At 37.9% G+C, this 20,987-nt stretch overlaps 1 protein-coding gene across 3 annotated transcripts; it reads right to left on the bottom strand.

The window, feature by feature from the left end:
- Positions 1 to 402: 402 nt before the first annotated feature.
- On the bottom strand, positions 403 to 20,028 carry si:dkey-162b23.4 (sodium/hydrogen exchanger 9B2). 3 transcript variants are annotated; one of them, XM_061739709.1, is made up of 13 exons: positions 19,936 to 20,028; positions 12,350 to 12,531; positions 11,143 to 11,344; positions 9,964 to 10,134; positions 8,755 to 8,897; positions 7,536 to 7,663; positions 5,882 to 6,057; positions 4,866 to 4,972; positions 4,028 to 4,177; positions 3,806 to 3,914; positions 2,767 to 2,903; positions 1,786 to 2,008; positions 403 to 701 (listed from the first exon to the last, which is right to left on the bottom strand). In XM_061739709.1, the coding sequence occupies exons 2-13, from the start codon at positions 12,494 to 12,496 to the stop codon at positions 640 to 642; spliced, it is 1,755 nt and encodes a 584-aa protein (XP_061595693.1). In that variant the 5' UTR covers positions 12,497 to 12,531; positions 19,936 to 20,028; the 3' UTR covers positions 403 to 639. The 3 variants fall into 3 exon arrangements, with proteins under 3 accessions (XP_061595693.1, XP_061595863.1, XP_061595776.1); XM_061739879.1 differs by having other exon boundaries at positions 1,825 to 2,008; XM_061739792.1 differs by having other exon boundaries at positions 12,350 to 12,528; positions 19,936 to 20,017.
- Between the last annotated feature and the right edge of the window lie 959 nt (positions 20,029 to 20,987).

Here is a 20,987-nt window from a genome sequence, read left to right as displayed (position 1 = left end):
CCTTTAGTACCAATTGTTTTAACTCTTAAATGTTCCTTTAACATCTTCTCCTGAGTATATAAGCTAGAAAAACAGTCTCATCTTCAGTGCACACAGCTAAAACATTTACAAATAACACAGAAAAATACAAAAACATGAGGATTGCCAATAGCAGTCTAAATCAAAACTAAAATATTGCTACTATCAGCAGATTCAATCACATACCACTCGGCCACAAGGACACTGCATTTGATAAAATAAGAAAAAACGTTTCAAGTCCAAGTCTTACACTTAACATATATATCTGGTTGTAGAAATTACACACATAACTGCACTCTATGAACATATATGATATCCATCTTTATACAAACATAACTCACGTGTATGGTTCGTACTAATGAGGTGTATCTGATTAAATGTTTATTTGGAGCCAGACATGCAGCCGTCTTTTGTACCAGATTCATAAAAAGCGACAGACGGTGCACAGAGACAGTGGGACATGGGTCATTTGTTCAGTGTGGGGACTGGAAACCACCAGAGGCTATAAATACGGACTGATTTAACCGTCGGGAGCAGACCAATAAGAGAGCCACTTGGTGGCTAAAGAACGGCTCAAACCTCTGAGGTGTGAAAAGTCTCCTCTTTCACTGGATGCAGTTATCAGAGCGTACTCTCGTAGGTGATAGGAGTCTCGTCGTCATCCTCGCCTCCAGCTGCTGATCCTGATATCAAGACGGCAGATGGGAATCATAAACGGGGGTTAGTTGTTAAGACTTTTAAGTAAAAATGCAAAACGACAAAAAAAAAGAAAAGCATTAAGGACCAGCGTATGCTCTAAAAGCTGCAATTCTGACCTTGACTGCTCAGTCTCAGCGATGTGGGAATGGGACTTGGAGAGCTAAACATAAGCCATCTAAAGATAAGGCAAACCTTTTTCTATAACAAAAGGTCAGGATATTCATCACTGCAACCAGTACTCGAGTTGAGGGAGGATGAGGGGGGATGGCACCCCCCCCTGAAATAAAAAACGGTCCAAATCATCCCCCCTGTAAAACTGTCATCCCCCCTTTCTATCCTTTATGTAATTTCATCAATGAATGTGGTTTTACTGCTATTTCAACATTTAGTCATCACCAGAAAAATAACACCAGAAAAATAACTTATTTGACAATTTTCACCTGTTTCAAGTAAATTTTCACTTGAAATAAGTAGAAAAATCTGCCAGTGGGACAAGATTTATTTTCTCATTACAAGCAAAAAAATCTTGTTCCACTGGCAGATTTTTCTACTTATTTTATGTGAAAATCTACTTGAAACAGGTGAAAATTGTTGTTTTTTCCAGTGATGAGTCTTGTTTTAAGTGTAATGATATTTATTTGACTAAAATGAGACATTTTAACTAGAAATAAGACAAATATTCTTGTTGAGATTTTGAGTTTTTGCAGTGATCCATTTTACTTATCCTGTGAAGGACAGAGTCATATTGATAAGTTCAGAAAACTGTTTTTTATTGTTGTGTTTTGATGTATTTGATGTAAGCCCAGTGGATATTTAAAGCTTACAGAAGGCTGCATGTAACTGCTGCTATGTCATTCCTGCAGTATTTCTGCAGGTGTTTTGGTCAGTGCTATTATTTGTAACATATTATATTATTTGTAATCAGCACAAATTATCTGTCCCCATATGATAAAATCCAACATCCCCCCTGATTTTTTTTTTACAACTCGAGTACTGACTGCAACTACGACTATGAAGCGAGGGCGTGTTGAGCCGGGCTGAATTTTTAATTTTAAAGACTTTACATACCCAAGAAAAATGCTGATAAATTGGGTTTGACTCGCTCACCGCAGGCTGCGTCCTTGGGTCTCTGCAGCAGGCGAGGCCCAGTGAGCCCTATGAGAAGAGCTCCTACTGGGGCCGTGAGAAGGATGGAGAGCACGGCCACGGTCAGCACGTCCATGCCGTACTTCTGCAGCGGCTTGTCGTCCTTTGCCCTGGCCATGTCTAAAGCCGTGGAGCCTATAGCTGCCTGATGAAGACAAGGACAAAAACAGCAACGCTCACGCAATCAATGGCAATGACAGCGTTTACATGCAGTCAATAACCCTTTTAAAACCCGAATATTGGCAATAACCCGAATTTGCAAGGTCATGTAAACACCAATAACCCCTTTGAATAACCCGAATTTGCTCATATTCGGGTTTTTAGAAACCCGAATATGACCCCTGGGTTACTCCTTTTAAAACCTGAATATTGGGTCATGTAAACGCCAAACGGAATATCAAACGGAACATGAATTTGTTTTCTGCGCATGCTCTGTTCACAAGGAATCCTGGTCTTTTGAGTCCAGGAAGTTCTTATAAACACGGAGAAACGCAAGACCACGCCACACTTTTGGAGTGAGGAGGAGACTAATCACTTCATAAATGTAATGAAGGATATGAACATTTCTGCATTTGTAGACGGTAGAAAGTACCGGGATAGCGAGATTTAAAAGAAGGTGAGCGAAAAGTTGGGCGAAGCAGCATTTGTTTTGGATTTGGATACAGGAAGAAGAAGCGGAAATGACGGGAATTGCGTCATGATGTTCTCCGCGTGTCGCTGTTTTGATCGAGATATCCCGAATGATTAATTACTATGTAAACGGAATATTCCGAATGTTTCAGTAACTGGAATATTAGCAATAACCCAAATTTTGACTGCATGTAAACGTAGTCAATGTTTAATAATGCTTGTGAAAAAGTGAAAACCATATTTCCAGACACATTTGTTTCCTGCGGACCATACCTGCACCGTAGCTTTGGGCATCCATGCTATGGCTATGAACAGTTTTTCCTTCATGTTGAAGCCCGCACAAAACACACACACGAAGGTGAACAGCACTCTGACCAGCAGAGCGATGAGTAGAGACGCTATACCCAGACCTGGAAAGACACACAACAAGGAGGTCCAATGACGCTGCTGATTAAAGAACGTGTATTTATTGTGCTCGAAAGCGTATTTGGTTCTCATACAACCACACTGCAAAAACTCAAAATCTTAACAAGAATATTTGTCTTATTTCTAGTTAAATGCCTAATTTTTAGTCAAAGAAATCTCATTAAACTTAAAACAAGACTCATCACTGGAAAAAAAACAACAATTTTCACCTGTTTCAAGTAGATTTTCACTTAAAATAAGTAGAAAAATCTGCCAGTGGAACAAGATTTTTTTGCTTGTAATGAGAAAATAAATCTTGTCCCACTGGCAGATTTTTCTACTTATTTCAAGTGAAAATTTACTTGAAACAGGTGAAAATTGTCAAGTAACAAGTTATTTTTCTGGTACTGACTCTTGTTTTAAGTGAAATGAGATTTTTTTGACTAAAAATGAGACATTTTAACTAGAAATAAGACAAATACTCATAGACGGGGTTGGTGTGGAGTGGGAAAGCTGCTTTTTGCTAGACAACAATACTTTTATACCGTATAACTGTGGTATTTTGAATTCTGACCATCACAGACATTTCATTACTACCTCAAGAAATTGTGTCAGCTTTTAATCGTGAAGCCAAGTCAAAATCTAAAAATGTTTTATTTAATATTTGTTTTGGAAAGAATTTGATATTTATTCTATTTTTTTTCTATCAAATAAACAAATTATTATGGGAGGTTTTTGTATTGGATCCCACCAGGTACCAGGGATTGCATTATTTACAGAACAGGATAGAGCAGTGCTTCTCTCAGGAGTTTGTTTTTTTGTCTATGCAAATATCTTTAGGCACATTGATACAGCAGCATTTGAATGTTTTACAATAACACTGTGTTAGTTAGTCTGCTTGTCTCACCAACTGAATATCCCTCCAACTCTGATATGCGAATCTCAGCTCCGATCAGTCCAAACAGCAGAGGCTGAAAGATGTCCCAGGCCCAGCCCACCACGTCCTCCACCTGCGCCTGCAGAAAAACAAAACACACAAGGCTTTAAACCCCCGATGAAGCACCTACTATACTACTTAGTAGACTCGTTAGGTAGTGTTCCCTTTTTAGACATTTGCATATACTCTTACCTTGTCTTTCCCCCACCCGACCCCGGCCAGGAAGGCCAGCACCAGCGTGCAGAGGCCTCCGGAGCCCGGGAAGCCGGCCACGCCGCTGCCAAACACGGCAAACACAGACAGACCCAACACCAAGAAGGAACGCTTCATCACTAAGTATCTCTATAAGAAGAAGTTGACAATTACAGAACAGTTAAACATAATTCAGCAATACAAAAAAAAAATCCTCAACATATACAGGACTGTCTCAGAAAATGAGAATATTGTGATAAAGTTCTTTAAGATAAGAGATAGAGATAAGATAATCCTTTATTTTCTCCCTCAGTGGGGAAACTTATTTTGTTGGCAGCAGTACACTTAGCACACACATGCAGGGGAGGGGTAAAAGAGACAAAAAAGTAAAAAATAAAAAATATATATAAAATATGTATAATTACAGAAATATGAGCAGTATATACAGTAGAAACTGCAAAAAAGCTGTAATGGAATCAAAAAAACAAAAATGGCATGCATTCTGGATTCATTACAAATCAACTGAAATATTGCAAGCCTTTTATTATTTTAATATTGCTGATTATGGTTTACAGCTTAAGATTCCCAGAATATTCCAATTTTTTTAGATAGGATATTTGAGTTTTCTTAATCTGTAAACCATAATCAGCAATATTAAAATAATAAAAGGCTTGCAATATTTCAGTTGATTTGTAATGAATCCAGAATGTATGACATTTTTGTTTTGTAATTGGATTACAGAAAATCACAATATTCTAATTTTCTGAAACAGTCCTGTAAGTAGATAAGAATGTTGGACACAGTGATGGGTAAAGGGCTAATAAATGAGGCTGAATACCTGGTCAACACTGGGGAAATACTGAATAAGAAAGCCAAGGAGGATCCCAGCGACCATCCCTCCAGCAACCTCCAGAACTCCTCGGAGCAGGTTGTACCAAGTGGAGCCTTGAAAGATCAATAGAGCAAATAAATCAAGATGTGTAGTAGCAAATGTCCTAAACTTAATTATGTCTCTAGCTAATGCTGCCAACTTCACAAGAAATCCAGCCTTTACAAATGTTGAATTCTACTCAGTTTACTGTCAAAGTAAGCTTTTTATTACAAATAGCAACTCTCTGGGATTGGTCCTCTTTAATGATAATGAAGTGTTTCATCCATATATTGATAAAAAGATGACACTGTAGCAATAAAGCAATAGAAAAGAATGAGGCGTCATTAATTAAATACATATGTACAGGACTGTCTCAGAAAATTAGAATATTGTGATAAAGTTCTTTATTTTCTGTAATGCAATTAAAAAAACAAAAATGTCATACATTCTGGATCCATTACAAATCAACTGAAATATTGCAAGCCTTTTATTATTTTAATATTGCTGATTGCAGTTTAAGATTAAGATTCCCAGAATATTCTAATTTTTTGAGATAGGATATTTGAGTTTTCTTAAACTGTAATCCATGATCAGCAATATTAAAATAATAAAAGGCTTCCAATATTTCAGTTGATTTGTAATGAATCCAGAATGTATGACATTTGTTTTTTTAATTGCATTAAAAAACTTTTTTTTTTTTTTACATTTTTGCATTACAGAAAATAAAGGACTTTATCACAATATTCTAATTTTCTGAGACAGTCCTGTATAGATAAAGAAAGTAGCTTCATGTTTTCTAAATAAGGAAATCTGCACACTTGCACCCTCTGCTGAGCTCCTGACAGAATACAAATGGTATTTAACCTTTTTCTATTTGCTTGTAAGCCTTGGCCCAGTTGCTGCTTCTCCCCTGGAGAAGAGCTGGTGTTGTGTTTCAGAAAAAACATGACACTAAACTCTGTGACTCTGCAGAAATAGGTCACCTGTGGAGAAGGCCATGCCCAAGCATGTGGTGAACCCCGTGATGGCGAGAACGTCATCAAAGCTGCCGGCGGCCATCAGCAGGGTGGGGATGCCCTGCTCCACGCCGTATCCGTCCTTCTGCAGCAGCAGCATGGAGGGAACCACCACGGCCGGAGTCACGGCTCCCAGCACGAAGCTGCCGCGGGGGAGGAGGGAGATTGTTTTAATAAATTAGCTCGTTCAAAGGTGGAGCAAATGAAAAGAAACAACTCTGGGAATCCTTAAATACACTCAACAGGGTGCAACAGAGAGAGATCCGTGCAGTGAGAAATTAAAAACTAGCAGATTTAAAAAGTGCAATCCTTGAATTAACCATATTTCCCCCACTCTCAATGTGAACCTGAAGAAAAAAGCTGAAAGATGGAAAAACAGTTTCTTAACCCTTGTACTGTCTTTGGGTCAAAATGACCTAATTATCCTATCTTTCTTTCCTCCTGCTCTCCCCTTCCTTCTCCCTTCCTCTTTTCTCCCTTCCTTCCTTCCTTTTTTTCTCCCTTCTTTCCTTGTTTTCTTCCTTCCTTCCTTCCTTCCTTCTTTCTTCCTGCTCTCTCCTTCCTTCCTTCCTTCCTTCCTTCCTTCCTTCCTTCCTTCCTTCCTTCCTTCTTTTCTCCCATTCTTCCTTCCTTTTCTCCCATCCTTCCTTCCTTACTTCCTTCCTTCCTTCCTTCCTTCCTTCTTTCTTCCTGCTCTCTCCTTCCTTCCTTCCTTCCTTCCTTCCTTCCTTCCTTCCTTCCTTCCTTCCTTCCTTCCTCTTACTCTCTCCTTCCTTCTTCCCTTCCTTCTTTTCTCCCATTCTTCCTTCCTTCCTTCCTCCCTTCCTTCCTTCTTTTCTCCCATCCTTCCTTCCTTACTTCCTTCCTTCCTTCCTTCCTTCCTTCCTTCCTTCCTTCCTTCCTTCCTCCTACTCTCTCCTTCCTTCTTCCCTTCCTTCTTTTCTCCCATCCTTCCTTACTTCCTTCCTTCCTTCCTTCCTCCTACTCTCTCCTTCCTTCTTCCCTTCCTTCTTTTCTCCCATTCTTCCTTCCTTCCTTCCTTCCTTCCTTCTTTTCTCCCATCCTTCCTTCCTTCCTTCCTTCCATCCTTCCTTCCTTCCTTCCTTCCTTCCTTCCTTCCTTCCTTCCTTCCTTCCTTCCTTCCTTCCCCCTGCTCTCTCCTTCCTTCTTCCCTTCCTCTTTTCTCCCTTCCTTCCTTCCTTCCTTCCTTCCTTCCTTCCTTCCTTCCTTCCTTCCTTCCTTCCTTCCTTCCTTCCTTCCTTCCTTCCTTCCTTCCTTCCTTCCTTCCTTCCTTCCTTCCTTCCTTCCTTCCTTCCTTCCTTCCTTCCTTACTCCCTTCTTCCTTTCCTCCGTCCTTGACCCAAAGACAGCACAAGGGTTAAAATGAACCACTTTGCTGCAGCAATGTCTTAATGGGGCGCGAGAGCTGCGTAATTCACTCCCAGTCCTGTTACCTGAGGAGGAGGAACTTCAACACAGCCAAGATTTCTGGGTGCTAATGTCTGCTGATGAGGAACGTAGGTACAAATGTCCTGATTTAAAAGTGTGTTTGTCTCCACCGCTCCAGATGGTTGTTAACAGCAGATCTGAACGGGGCGGGAGAGTGAGCGGTTATATTTACCCGAGGATGAAGCCCCACACCCAGGGCAGGTTCATGAGGAAGTGAGAGACCAGCGCTAAGGTGCCGGCCTCTATCAAGCAGGGCCCAACCGCCACACGTATGCACACACCTTTGAGTTTCCTCAGAGCCTGAGAACGGAAACATTCAAGAAACTTTAACAGAAATGAATCAAACTCTGCACAACAATCCCAATAAGGACAGTCACATTCCACCATAATATTAATGTGTTGTTATATATATGCAAATAATAGGTGTAATGATATTTGGGTCAGTTTGGTTGGGCTGGTTAGAATATTTATCATACTTTGAAATTAATATTTAAACACAAGACATGATTGGCTGACTGGCACAAAGGTGCAGCATGAGCTTTCTGCAGGTGATGGAAACGGTCAGGGAAAAGAGGGGGAATAGAAAACAAAAAAGATAGGAAAAGTAAAGTCTGGGAAAAAAGTGAGGAACTAGTAAATAAAGACGTTACATGTGCTGTATTTCATTTGTTAGTCTGATGAATCATCAACATTTTATCATTTAGGTTAAGACAGACCATGATTATTCCTGGCGATTATTCCTAACTCAATAATTTAGCAGTTAATAAAAAAACCAAAGTAAAATATAACTTGCATTGGTATATTTAAAAGCTCATACAGGACTGTCTCAGAAAATTAGAATATTGTGATTTTCTGTAATGCAATTACAAAAACAAAAATGTCATACATTCTGGATTCATTACAAATCAACTGAAATATTTGCAAGCCTTTTATTATCTTAATATTGCTGATCATGGCTTACAGCTTAAGAAAACTCAAATATCCTATCTAAAAAAATTAGAATATTCTGGGAATCTTAATCTTAAACTGTAAGCCATAATCAGCAATATTAAAATAATAAAAGGCTTGCAATATTTCAGTAGATTTGTAATGAATCCAGAATGTATGACATTTTTGTTTTTTTTAATTGCATTACAGAAAATAAAGAACTTTATCACAATATTCTAATTTTCTGAGACAGTCCTGTATATCCTCCTCTTCTTCATATTATTAGAAACCAGATACTCCTCATATGCCAAACAAAATGAAGGCATCACTTTTGGAAAATTGTTTTTGTAGAATTGGCAAGAGACGAACCAATCAACAGGAAACACTCTCAACACTTTGTACAGGAAAAATATATGATTTCTCTAAACATAACCGAGTTATTCACTAAGATAATCCAATCACACCTTGGGATCCAACCCCAGACCAGCTCTGGCCAGGATAATAGCCAGAGCGATGTTCCTCAGAGACGCCGACCATCTGAAGTTGATGTAGACCCCGTCTGTGATGACCGGGATGTTCCTCAGCAGGAAGCCCATGAGCAGCATCCCTGCAGCACAGCGGAGGGTGGGAAAGAGCAAACGTGATCCTTTCACCAAGGTGTACTGTTTATTCTTTGGGGATATCTTTCCCTGAGCTGAAGAATAAGAATGAAGCTCATCTGTTTTGAATTCAGGTTGCGCAAGCTGAAAATTGTGGTTCAGTTTACTGTCCCAACATCTCTAACATTTCAACAATAATCCACTCCTGTGGATTAAATTTAATATACAAAAAAACAACTCTCTGGGTTTGCTCCTCTTTTACAATAATGTAGTGTTTCTTCCATATATTGATAAAAAGATGACACCGTAGCACAATAAAGCAATACAAAAGAATGAGGTGCCATTTATAAAATGCATATATAGATAAAAAAAAAGTCACTTCATTTTTCTTATTAAGGAAATCGGCACAACCTTTCTACCTCGTACACTGCAAAAACTCAAAATCTTAACAAGAATATCTGTCTTATTTCTAGTTAGAATGTCTCATTTTTAGTCAAAATAATTCTCATTACACTTAAAACAAGACTCATCACTGGAAAAAACAACACATTTAACCTGTTTCAAGTAGAATTTCACTTAAATAAGTAGAAAAATCTGCCAGTGGAACAAGATTTCTTTTGCTTGTAATAAGAAGATAAATCTTGTCCCACTGGCAGATTTTTCTACTTATTTCAAGTGAAAATTTACTTGAAACAGGTGAAAATTGTCAAATAACAACTTATTTGTATGGTAATGACTCTTGTTTTAAGTCTAATGAGATTTTTTGACAAAAAATTAGACATTTTAACTAGAAATAAAACAAATATACCTGGTAAGATTTTGAGTTTTTGCAGTGTACTGGACAGGCGTCGAACGGACAGATACAGGACATCTTTCCTACGTCACGCCATAGCCTTGTACAATAATTCACTTTAATTTATCAATCTTTGCACATTGCCACATTTGCGCACTGCTTTTAATCTCTGTTGCACAATTACTTATTTAAAAGTAAATTATCTAAATATATATAGAAATGTTTCCCAATCCTGGGATCAATAAAGTACATTTCATCTCCTCACAGTTACATTTTCTTACCGAGGAGCGGTGGGAAAGGTGGAAGTTTAGGCAGGCGGATGAGAGCGACCAGTTTGCCACCGATTAGGGCACAGATGAAGAGTATTGTGATGCCAAACAGGTTCCCTCCTGGAAGACACTCGTTCTCTGTGATCGACCAAACCACCCCAAAGAGCACAGCTGCCAGGAGGACTGACGAGGAAACAGGAGAGACAGTTCATTAGAAAGTCGTGGCACACTGGCGCGCCACTATCGTGTGTGAACATGACCTTTTCAGTGTGACGATTAAAGAGAGGGACAATGAACCTAATATTGCATACATTCTGTACTGGAGTTGAGGGGGGATGAGGGGGGATGGCATCCCTCCTGAAATAAAAACGGTCCAAATCATCCCCCTGTAAAACTGCCATCCCCCCTTTCCATCCATTATGTCATTTTATCAATGAATGTGGTTTTACTGCTATTTCAACATTTAGAGTCATCACCAGAAAAATAACACCAGAAAATTAACTTATTTGACAATTTTCACCTGTTTCAAGTACATTTTCACTTGAAATAAGTAGAAAAATCTGCCAGTGTGACAAGATTTATCTTCTCATTACAAGGAAAAAAAAGATTTTTCTACTTATTTTAAGTGAAAATCTACTTGAAACCGGTGAAAATTGTTGTTTTTTTCAGTGATGAGTCTTGTTTTAAGTGTAATGAGATGTTTTTACTAAAATGAGACATTTTAACTAGAAATAAGACAAATATTCTTGTTAAGATCTTGAGTTTTTGCAGTGATCCATTTTACTTATCCTGTGAAGTACAGAGTCATATTGATAAGTTCAGAAAAGTGTTTTTTATTGGTGTGTTTTGATGTATTTGATGTAAGCCCAGTGGATATTTAAAGCTTACAGAAGGCTGCATTTAACTGCTGCTATGTCATTCCGGCAGTATTTCTGCAGGTGTTATGGTCACTGCTGGTATTTATAATAGATTATATTATTTGTAATCAGCACAAATTATCTGTCCCCATATGATAAAATCCACCATCCCCCCTGATTGTTTTTTACAACTCGAGTACTGCATACATTAGTTAAGAGGCAATAATTCAACTCTCATGTCAGCATATATAAATGTGACAATTACTCATTGTTTAAACAAAAAAAAGAAGTGAGACACAACTAAGTATTAGGAACAGAATATCCGGCTTCTTACCTTTGGTAATAAGAGAGGCGAAGAGGCCTCTTGGTGGACACGGGCAAAATCTGCGGAGCAAAGGGCAACAGACCACTGGCGGATCTGTGTTGGTGCCAGCATCCACCACAGGGTTGCGGGGAATAAAATAAGTCGTCTCCTCCGTTACATTTGGAGTCGAGCAGCGACGTACCACCACCTGGATCTGGTTGACATTTAGGTGCTTGGAAAGAACAATCAGGGCGTAAAGATGAGTAGGTCAGTGACATAACCAGCTGTACAAACCAAACTACAACTGTAGTAGCCTTTAATACCTCTGAAATATTCACTACTGCACTGGTCCTCACATACTGAACATCACTTGTCTAAAGATTAAATCCCATTAAACTCTGACATATTTCAGGTTAAAATGCTGGCTCTAACTTCAAACTAAGTCGAAAACCTCTTTTCGTTTAATCTTAAAATCATTACAAGAATTACAAGAAAAAAAATGAGTGACTCTCCCAAGATCAGATCCTATTAAGCTCTCTGACATATTTCAGGTAAAAATGCTGGCTCTAAACTTCAAACTAAGTCGAAAGCCTCTTTTCATTTAATCTTAAAATCATTACAAGAATTACTAGAAAAAAACTAGTGACTTTCCCAAGGTAAAAGTGTAGTGTATGATACACAACAGCACTGAAATGAGTAAGCAAAGGTTGGGGAAACAGAAAATTAGAGACTTTTAATTACAGGACTGTCTCAGAAAATTTGAATATTGTGATAAAGTCCTTTATTTTCTGTAATGCAAAAATGTCATACATTCTGGATTCATTACAAATCAACTGAAATATTGCAAGCCTTTTATTATTTTAATATTGCTGATCATGGCTTACAGCTTAAGAAAAATGAAATATCCTATCTCAAAAAATTAGAATATTCTGGGAATCTTAATCTTAAACTGTAAACCATAATCAGCAATATTAAAATTATAAAAGGCTTGCAATATTTCAGTTGATTTGTAATGAATCCAGAATGTATGACTTTTTTTTTTGTTTTTAAATTGCCTTACAGAAAATAAAGAATGTTATCACAATATTCTAATTTTCTGAGACAGTCCTGTATATCATTTATAGCTGACTTAAAATTTTAGAAGAAACCTTTTTCTTTCCAAATTAAGTACTATTTGTTCATAGCCTTGCATACCAGAGAACTTGAGTAAGAAATAACAATGAGGAAAGCCCTTTACCTCTACGTGATTTCCAGCAGGCAGAGCGATTCTCTCGAGTATCGGGCTGGGTACTGGAGTGGGAACAGGACTGGGAGCTGGACTGGGAGCTGGACTGGGAGCAGGACACGGCTCTGGGGCTGCAGGTTTCTGCTGGACGTCCTCCATGGCGGTAAACTGAAGCGAATCTGATCCACACACTTCTGTAACACAAAAGATCAGATTGAAAGATGGGTTTGGCCATGGATGGGCTGTTCCAGCTCCTTTTACAGTAATACAAGATGATTTTCTCGGCGGGAAAGCAGAGGATTGCTGACTGAATAAGAGAGAACAGTGCTGTCAGTGCAAGTGTGGATCCTGGCACAATAAGAGCCTTTAATCTAGTGTTTCCATTCCAAACTCATTACCAACATCACTAGGAGAAAGTGACCAAATGTTCTGAGTTCTATGCTAAAATAAAAATTGTAGTTATTTTTTTAGTTATTTGAGTTTTCCTATTTTCTTCGACTCCAAAATGCTAGTACACAATTCTGACAAAAAAAAGCTACATTCTGCTCCACATAATTTATTAAGTAAACAGTTAACTATGGCCGAGCCAGAAATCAACATTTGCTCCCTATAGTGTACCACATAGCTCAGTTGGCATTTTGTCTTTATTTTTTCCTTTGGCATCTTTCCTTTGTGAGGGTTGACACACTCGATCATTGACTACGTTAACATGCAGTCAATAACCCTTTTAAAACCTGAATATTAGCAATAACCCGGTTTTGCACGGCCATGTAAACACCAATTACCCTTTTGAATAACCGGAATTTGCTCATATTCAGGTTTTTAAAAACCTGAATATGACCCCTGGGTTACTCCTTTTAAAACCCGAATATTCGGTCATGTAAACGCCAAATGGAATATCCCCATCAAACGGAACAGGAATTTGTTTTCTGCACATGTTCTGTTCACAAGGAATCCTGGTCTTTTGAGTCCAGGAAGTTCTTATAAACACAGAGAAACGTAAGACCACGCCACACTTTTGGAGTGAGGAGGAGACTAATCACTTCATAAATATAATGAAAGATATGAACATTTTGGCATTTGTAGACGGTAGAAAGTACGGGGATAGTGAGATTTACAAGAAGGTGAGCGAAAAGTTGCGCGAAGCAGCATTTGTTTTGAATTTGGATACAGGAAGAAGAAGCGGAAATGACGGTAATTGCGTCATGATGTTCTCCGCGCGTCGCTGGTTTGATCCAGATATCCCGAATGATTAATTACCATGTAAACGGAATATTCTGAATGTTTCAGTAACCGGAATATTACCAATAACCCGAATTTTGACTGCATGTAAACGTAGTCACTGTATTCCATATATTGATTTGGTGTAGGTTTTTACATTGAATGCCTTTTCTGTCTTGAGGTACTATGGGATTATTGGGGAAGTAGGTAGACAGGAAACAGGTGGAGAAGGGGGGGAAGATATGCAATAAAGTGCAATAGGCTGGGATTTGAACCTGCGCTGCCTCTGAGGACTACAGCCTCTGAAAATGGCACTAGCTAAACCCACTGAGCTATCCAGGGTCGCTGACTTGTTTCAGCTCTGACAGCATTCGTTTCGGAAGAGATGTTGTCAAGACATTTCAAGACCTTTGAAATCAGGATGTTCGGGCGGATTTGATAATAATGAATTCAAATTGATATCAATTACCGTTACCTTAGCATGTGCTAAGACAGCCAACCCAAAATAGCTAACTTTTCCACTTTTCCACTAGTACCTACTCAGCCCTACTCGACTCCCCTTGCCTCGTCACGACTTGACTCAACTTGCCCCTCGTTTCTTTTCCATACCCGGATCAGAAGTAGCCGGGGTTGGAGTAAAGCTGCTGTGACGTACTCAATTGTGGGACACAAACGAAGAAGTAAGATGCCAAAGACAGAGAACAAGGATGAGTTGATATATCTGCTGCTTGCTCTGTGGTTTGTATTCAATATAAAGTTAAAACAACGGAGGGAGAGAAGGCTTCAAGCCGCGAGTCGCTCTTGAAACGATGTTACATCCTAACTCAGACATTTTCTTGGACAACAGCCGGACCAATCGGTGGCATGTAGTGTGACAACGTCAGATACAGCTCGACTCAGCCCGCTTAGAAAGCTAGATACAGAAAAAGTATCTACTCGGCACGGCTAGACCCCTAGTGGAAAAGCACCAAACTGAGGCGAGGCGAGTTGAGTCGTGCTGAATAGGTAGGCTACTAGTGGAAAAGTGCCATATGACTGATATAAGCTGGGCGTGTTCCGGCCGCGTTTGTCCCGCCCATCTGCAACAAGGCAATGGAAAAAATCCTTTATATGCTGTTTTTAAATATATATATTAGGGCTGGGCGATATGGACCAAAAGTCATATCTCGATATTTTCTAGCTGAATGGCGATACTCGATATATATCTCGATATTTTTTCTGTGCCATAATTGGGGTTTCCCCCAAAGCATTATAGCATAGCATCTCTGTTAGCTTCATTTTTTTTCTGAGGCAAACCCTTAAAAAAACAGTCAGTTCAACAGTCACAAAGCCTCGTGCCAAATGTCACACAGGTTCCTTTATTAACAGAGGTCTGCACAATATCAAAATGTATAAAACAAATTAAATAAAAATATACTGCCTGCATATATAGAATAAAAATGCTTCTTGAATAAAATAAAACAAATATCCCTTTCCTGCATAACAATTAAATTAAAATACACTGTGCAATTAATACAATGTAGACAGTAACAGGCAGACTTTTCCACTGAGGTTGACAGTTGTGCAAATAACAAAACATGTGTACAAATCTCAAATAAAACATTCAAGTCAATTTGTCACCAAATAAGCTATATCAAAATAAAAAAATAAATAAATAAAAAAAAAAAAAAAAAAATTAAATCGATATAAACGATATTGTCTCGTACCATATCGCGTTTGGAAATATATCGATATATAATAAAATCTCGATATATCGCCCAGCCCTAATATATATAAAAAAAAAATCATGTTTTATTTTTCTGCTCTGTAGCAATTTGAGATTACACTTTGAATATAAAGTGCGTTAGAAATAACATTTATTATTATTATTATAAAAAAAAGAGGCTTCAACAGCACTTCTGCTAAAAGCTATGGGTGATGTGCCTGTAGGAGTTTGTCCAGTTCTTCTCATATAGTCTTTGTTGTTTTTAAGTATGTTTTTATGCTCATATTTTCGTGCCATAACCAGTGGAAACATTTTGACACGATAGCATTTCCTGCAAAGTCAACAGTTTTTACCTGCCATTGTTTGTTATTGTAATAATAGCTCGAGGGTAATGTCGTGGGTCTCTGGAAAGCGCCTAGAAACAACTTCTGTTGTAATAGACGGTATATAAATAAAATTGAATTGAATTGAATTAAAAAACTAAACCAAACTCCAGTCTGACAGGACTTGTGGAGCTACACTGCCACTGTGAACCTTAAGCACAGAGTTGTCGGATTAGACCAAAACATAACAGACTCGTAACGAAGTACAACGCAGAGTATAAACCTCTAGCATAAACCCTACATAAAAGCACCAACTGTAGCCACGTATGAACGTTTACAAATGCGTAAAATGGGTTAAACTACTGCTACTACAATGTTTTGATAGCTGCTTATGGTAACAGACGTCGGCTAATCCAATTGAGGACCGAGCCACACTAATCATTACAGCTGCTCCATATGGCACAGGCGGCCTTAGCTCAGCGGGTTAACCACGTTACCATTCAACATACCTGCCAGGAGGAGAGATAACATTCACACAAATCGATGTCAGAAATAAAGGCTGCGTCATTTTATTGAGTATGCTCAGTAATGTCACAAACACGCATCCCACTGGACCGTATAAAACTTTGTTTGAACCACATTTAAATTATTGTACTATTATTTGGTGTAATACCTATGCCAGTCATCTAAAAAAAATTTGAAGTTTTACAGAAAAAAATGATCCGTGCCATCTCCTGGACTGAATTTAAAGGGGACCTATTATGAAAAACAAGTTTTTTCTTGCTTTAACATATATAAAGTGGTCTCCCCTCAGCCTGAGAAGGAGGAAAGCAACCAAATTCTGCAGTGTCTGTACAGCCGCCCGGATGAGCCATCCAGTGTGATGTGGATCTACGAGCCGTTCAGATTCTGCTCCTGTCGTTATGTAACCAAAATGCGATTTACATAGGTTGGCCTCCGATGCGTGAAACCACCCCAACAACTAACTCCGCCGGCCGGCGCTTCCGCCATTTTTTCGTAGCGGTGTATCGTGTCATTCAGGCAGCCAATCAGCACAGAGCCTCATTATCATAGCCCCGCCCACTCAGAATCCCGCATAGATAAGGAGGTTAGACAATGGGAAGATAAAGACATGGCTCAGAGCAGGGATGTCCAAAGTCGGTCCTCGAGGGCCGGTGTCCTGCGTGTTTTAAATGTGTCCCTTTTTTTATCAAACCGTGATACAAGGAGCTTGGTCATAACAGAACTATCCAGACTTTGATGACAAGGTGGTGACGACTGTTAATTAGAATCAGGTGTGTTGATGCAGGGAAACAACTAAAACATGCAGGACACCGGCCCTCGAGGACCGACTTTGGACACCCCTGGCTTAGAGGCTGAATTTCTAATGTATTTAGCAAAAACAATCAAAAGCTTGTTTTTAAGACATTCAAGGCCTGTTTAAAATAGGTATTAGATGCCGTAATAGGTCCTCTTTAATTCACCTACTCGCCACCTGTTTGCCCACTATGGTATTCTTCTCCTTAAAGAATATAACTACTTCCATAATGCTTGTACAATATATCAGGTGGTCTCAGGTTTGAATCAAAGACTAACTCAACTCATCCCAATCTGATTTGGAACGAGTTAAATGATAACCTTAAAAAGTCACAGTCCATCTCCATATTCAAACGCCAGTTAAAGAAACAATTGTTAGGCACATATAAATGTACAATTCGGGGCCACAAAATGTTTCACGTTAAGTATTTGTAATGTTATGTCGTAATGTAAGTGGTAGTCTAGTATAAAGTGCATGTTGTATTGTTAAGTGTGTATATAAGTGTAAGTGCATGTATGCATTCCTGTCTAATGTATTTATGTTCATTGGCTCCTACCATAAGCTTTTGATAGCTTCTCCAGGAGACCCATTCACATGTGTGTGTGTGAATGAATAAATAAATAAATGTCCGTGAACTCGCTAGTGAACTATAGTAAAAGTGTTCTGCCAATTTCTGCTGCTTTGCCAAAAAATGCTACCTAATGGTTTTCTACCTTTGTACAGCTACAATTTTACTGTGTTTTACTCCCTAAATCACTTCCTTTCCCCCCAAGTGGTAGTTATTGTAAATAAGAATGTTCTTAATGATTAAATAAAGGCCAATGACTGAATGAATATCAAATAAAGCGATAGAATTTTCTTTTTTTTTTCCTCTTTATCCTATAATGTGTAATGCAATTCATGTCATAGGTAGTGTATTTTGAAGGATCAAATACTCAACATCCCATATGGTCCATGGGCCAGAGCCCAAAATTTCACATGTCAGCACCACTCAAGGTGACTAAACTTGCTTATGATTTTTGAAATTATCTATGTCTATAGATGATATTTTGGTATGATAACCTTCCTGAGTGGCAGCTGTATCATAGTTTGAGCGACATTATGTGATGATTCTGTACTTGGTTAACCTTCTTAACACTATCTTAAGTACACACAGAACTTGATAGCCCAACTATAATCAGATCTTGACATATTCCCATTAATAACAATGTTAATTTTGTTTACAATATTGTTACGTGTATAATGTTGTTTATAAAACTAAGCCGGTTCCTTATCTCATTGTGGTGTCCTTTATGTCCTGTATTTGCATGATAAAGACCAGTTTGGGCTCACAATGACCTGCAACAATGAGTATGGGGTATATTAAACATTTCCTGGATCCTTATGGTCCTGTGAGTATTCCAGTTTTTGTATTTTGTCACAAAATACAAATACAAAATACAATACAACATTTTTGTGTCTCTGTTGTTCCTAGATGACACAGGGATAAAAGATAGTATATCATTTAGGCGAAAATGGTCTAAAAATGTGTGTTATTTATAGTTTAAAGAGCTGCAGTGACCTCTATGTTGGTCAGAAAGATTCACATCTTAGCTTGAATGAATGTTTAGAAGGCCCCCTTTAAAATGATATGATGTGAACAGATATCCTGTACATGAGTCTAAACCAGGATATGCACCAGCATCTAAAATGTAGTTTTCTGAAGGGGGTGGGTGACTTCATGATACAGCTGCCACTCAGGAAGGGTTATCATACCAGAATATCATCTATATACAGTACTCGAGTTGAGGGGGGATGAGGGGGGGTGGCATCCCTCCTGAAATAAAAACGGTCAAAATCATCCCCCCTGTAAAACTGCCATCCCCCCTTTCCATCCCTTATGTAATTTCATCAATGAATGTGGTTTTACTGCTATTTAAACATTTAGAGTCATCACCAGAAAAATAACTTATTTGACAATTTTCACCTGTTTCAAGTAAATTTTCACTTGAAATACGTAGGAAAATCTGCCAGTGGGACAAGATTTATCTTCTTATTACAAGCAAAAAAATCTTGTTCCACTGGCAGATTTTTCTACTTATTTCAATTGAAAATCTACTTGAAACAGGTGAAAATTGTTGTTCTTTCCAGTGATGAGTCTTGTTTTAAGTGTAATGAGATTTTCTTTTACTAACATTACTACTAACTTACTCTTTTACTAACATTTTAACTACAAATAAGACAAATATTCTTGTTAAGATTTTGAGTTTTTGCAGTGATCCATTTTACTTATCCTGTGAAGGACAGAGTCATATTGATAAGTTCAGAAAAAAGTTTTTTATTGTTGTGTTTTGATGTATTTGATGTAAACCCAGTGGATATTTAAAGCTTACAGAAGGCTGCATTTAACTGCTGCTATGTCCTTCCTGCAGTATTTCTGCAGCTTTTTTGGTCAGTGCTATTATTTGTAATATATTATATTATTTGTAATCAGCACAAATTATCTGTCCCCATATGATAAAATCCACCATCCCCCCTGATTTTTTTTTTACAACTCGAGTACTGTCTAGACATGGATCTTTTCAAAAATTATAAGCAAGTTTGAAAATCGACTGTGCGCATGCGCAGAACCCTACAGTAGCATTTCTCGACAGGTAGCGAGGATTGGCAGAATAAAAGTATTTCCTTTAACTGCGACACTGTTTATCAACTATATTTACTTATATGGCCGCATTGCGACGGCCAGACGTGCTGGGCTTATTTCAAGCTGCTCACTGACTCCATTAGACGTTACTGTCGACGTTTCCCTACAGAAATTAACTCTTTATAGACCTAACTAGACTCTTGCTCTTACACCACGACTATAATCAAAGTGATATATAATAAAATCACAACGAGAGAGGAAGCTCGTGTCCGATAATCGATGCATGGTGTTTAGCTGGGTGACTTTAACCTCGTGTCCTCCCGTTTAAAAGCATGTAAAACTGCGACCAGCCCCTTCCCGTCCTGCCGGGACCCTCCCACACACAGACCACTAAAACACCCCGCTCACCTCATATAAAACCCATCAACACCAGCAAACCCGCCGGGGGACGGACGACGGCAGCGTGTCTGGCTGTGCTATAGCATCTCCACCAGCTGGGGAAAAGCAACGGGGAGGATTAAAAATGCTGGTTTATGGTTCTGCGTTACATCGACGCAGAGCCGGTGCGCGTGTCCGCGTACCCTACGCCGTAGGCTCTGTGTCGATTTAACGCAGAACCATAAATCAGCCTTTAGTAATGGAAAGATAAAGACTGCGTTGGTTTCAAGGTGGTGCATTGGTTGGTGGGGGAACAACAGGTGGGGCAGTAAACCTCCCCTCCTTAATGGTTTTAAATAAATAGATTAATAAACCTGATATGTATTCATTTCTCAGACTATTTCTTTTTTTTTGTCTGCATATATATATCAATTATTAATTATATATATATATATAATATATATATATATATATATATATATATAATTATTATTATATATATATATTATAATATATATATATATATATATATATATATATATATATATATATATATATATATATATATATATATATAATATTATTATTATATATATATTATAATTATATATATATATAATATTATTATTATATATATTAATTAATAATGCATTTTATTTTATTACACCAAGTGGACATAATCCAAATACAAGATACAGATAGTGGACATACAGTAGAAACAACAAAAGACAACATCGAGTTTCAATGATATGTATCTTATCTAGTGTGTGAGTGTGTGTGTGTGTGTGTGTGTGTGTGTGTGTGTGTGTGTAAATAATAATGTAATGAACGTAAATAAATAAAGAATATTAATTTGAAAAATAAATAAATAGATAATTATCATATAGAGTGATATAATATAGCACGATATAATATAAAGTAATATATGTAATACTATAATAGTATACAATGATATAATAATATCCTAATATAACATAATAATATTATAACATAGGCTATAACAAAATTATATCACCATACTATAATATAAACCAATATAATAATACTATAACATACCATGAGATCTCATAACATAATATAAT

Source organism: Cololabis saira, chromosome 1 (genome assembly GCF_033807715.1).
Source record: "Cololabis saira isolate AMF1-May2022 chromosome 1, fColSai1.1, whole genome shotgun sequence".
NCBI lineage: Eukaryota > Metazoa > Chordata > Actinopteri > Beloniformes > Belonidae > Cololabis > Cololabis saira.
This window is presented reverse-complemented; position numbering and strand designations above follow the sequence as displayed.

Excerpts from the sequence above, each read along its gene's own strand:
- si:dkey-162b23.4 (XM_061739709.1), bottom strand. The coding sequence starts at position 12,496 with ATGGAGGACGTCCAGCAGAAACCTGCAGCCCCAGAGCCGTGTCCTGCT. Across the intron at positions 11,345-12,349 it reads CTGCTGGAAATCACGTAGAG|CACCTAAATGTCAACCAGAT; the intron begins GTAAAGGGCTTT and ends GTTCTTTCCAAG. Across the intron at positions 3,915-4,027 it reads TCGGGTGGGGGAAAGACAAG|GCGCAGGTGGAGGACGTGGT; the intron begins GTAAGAGTATAT and ends GTTTTTCTGCAG.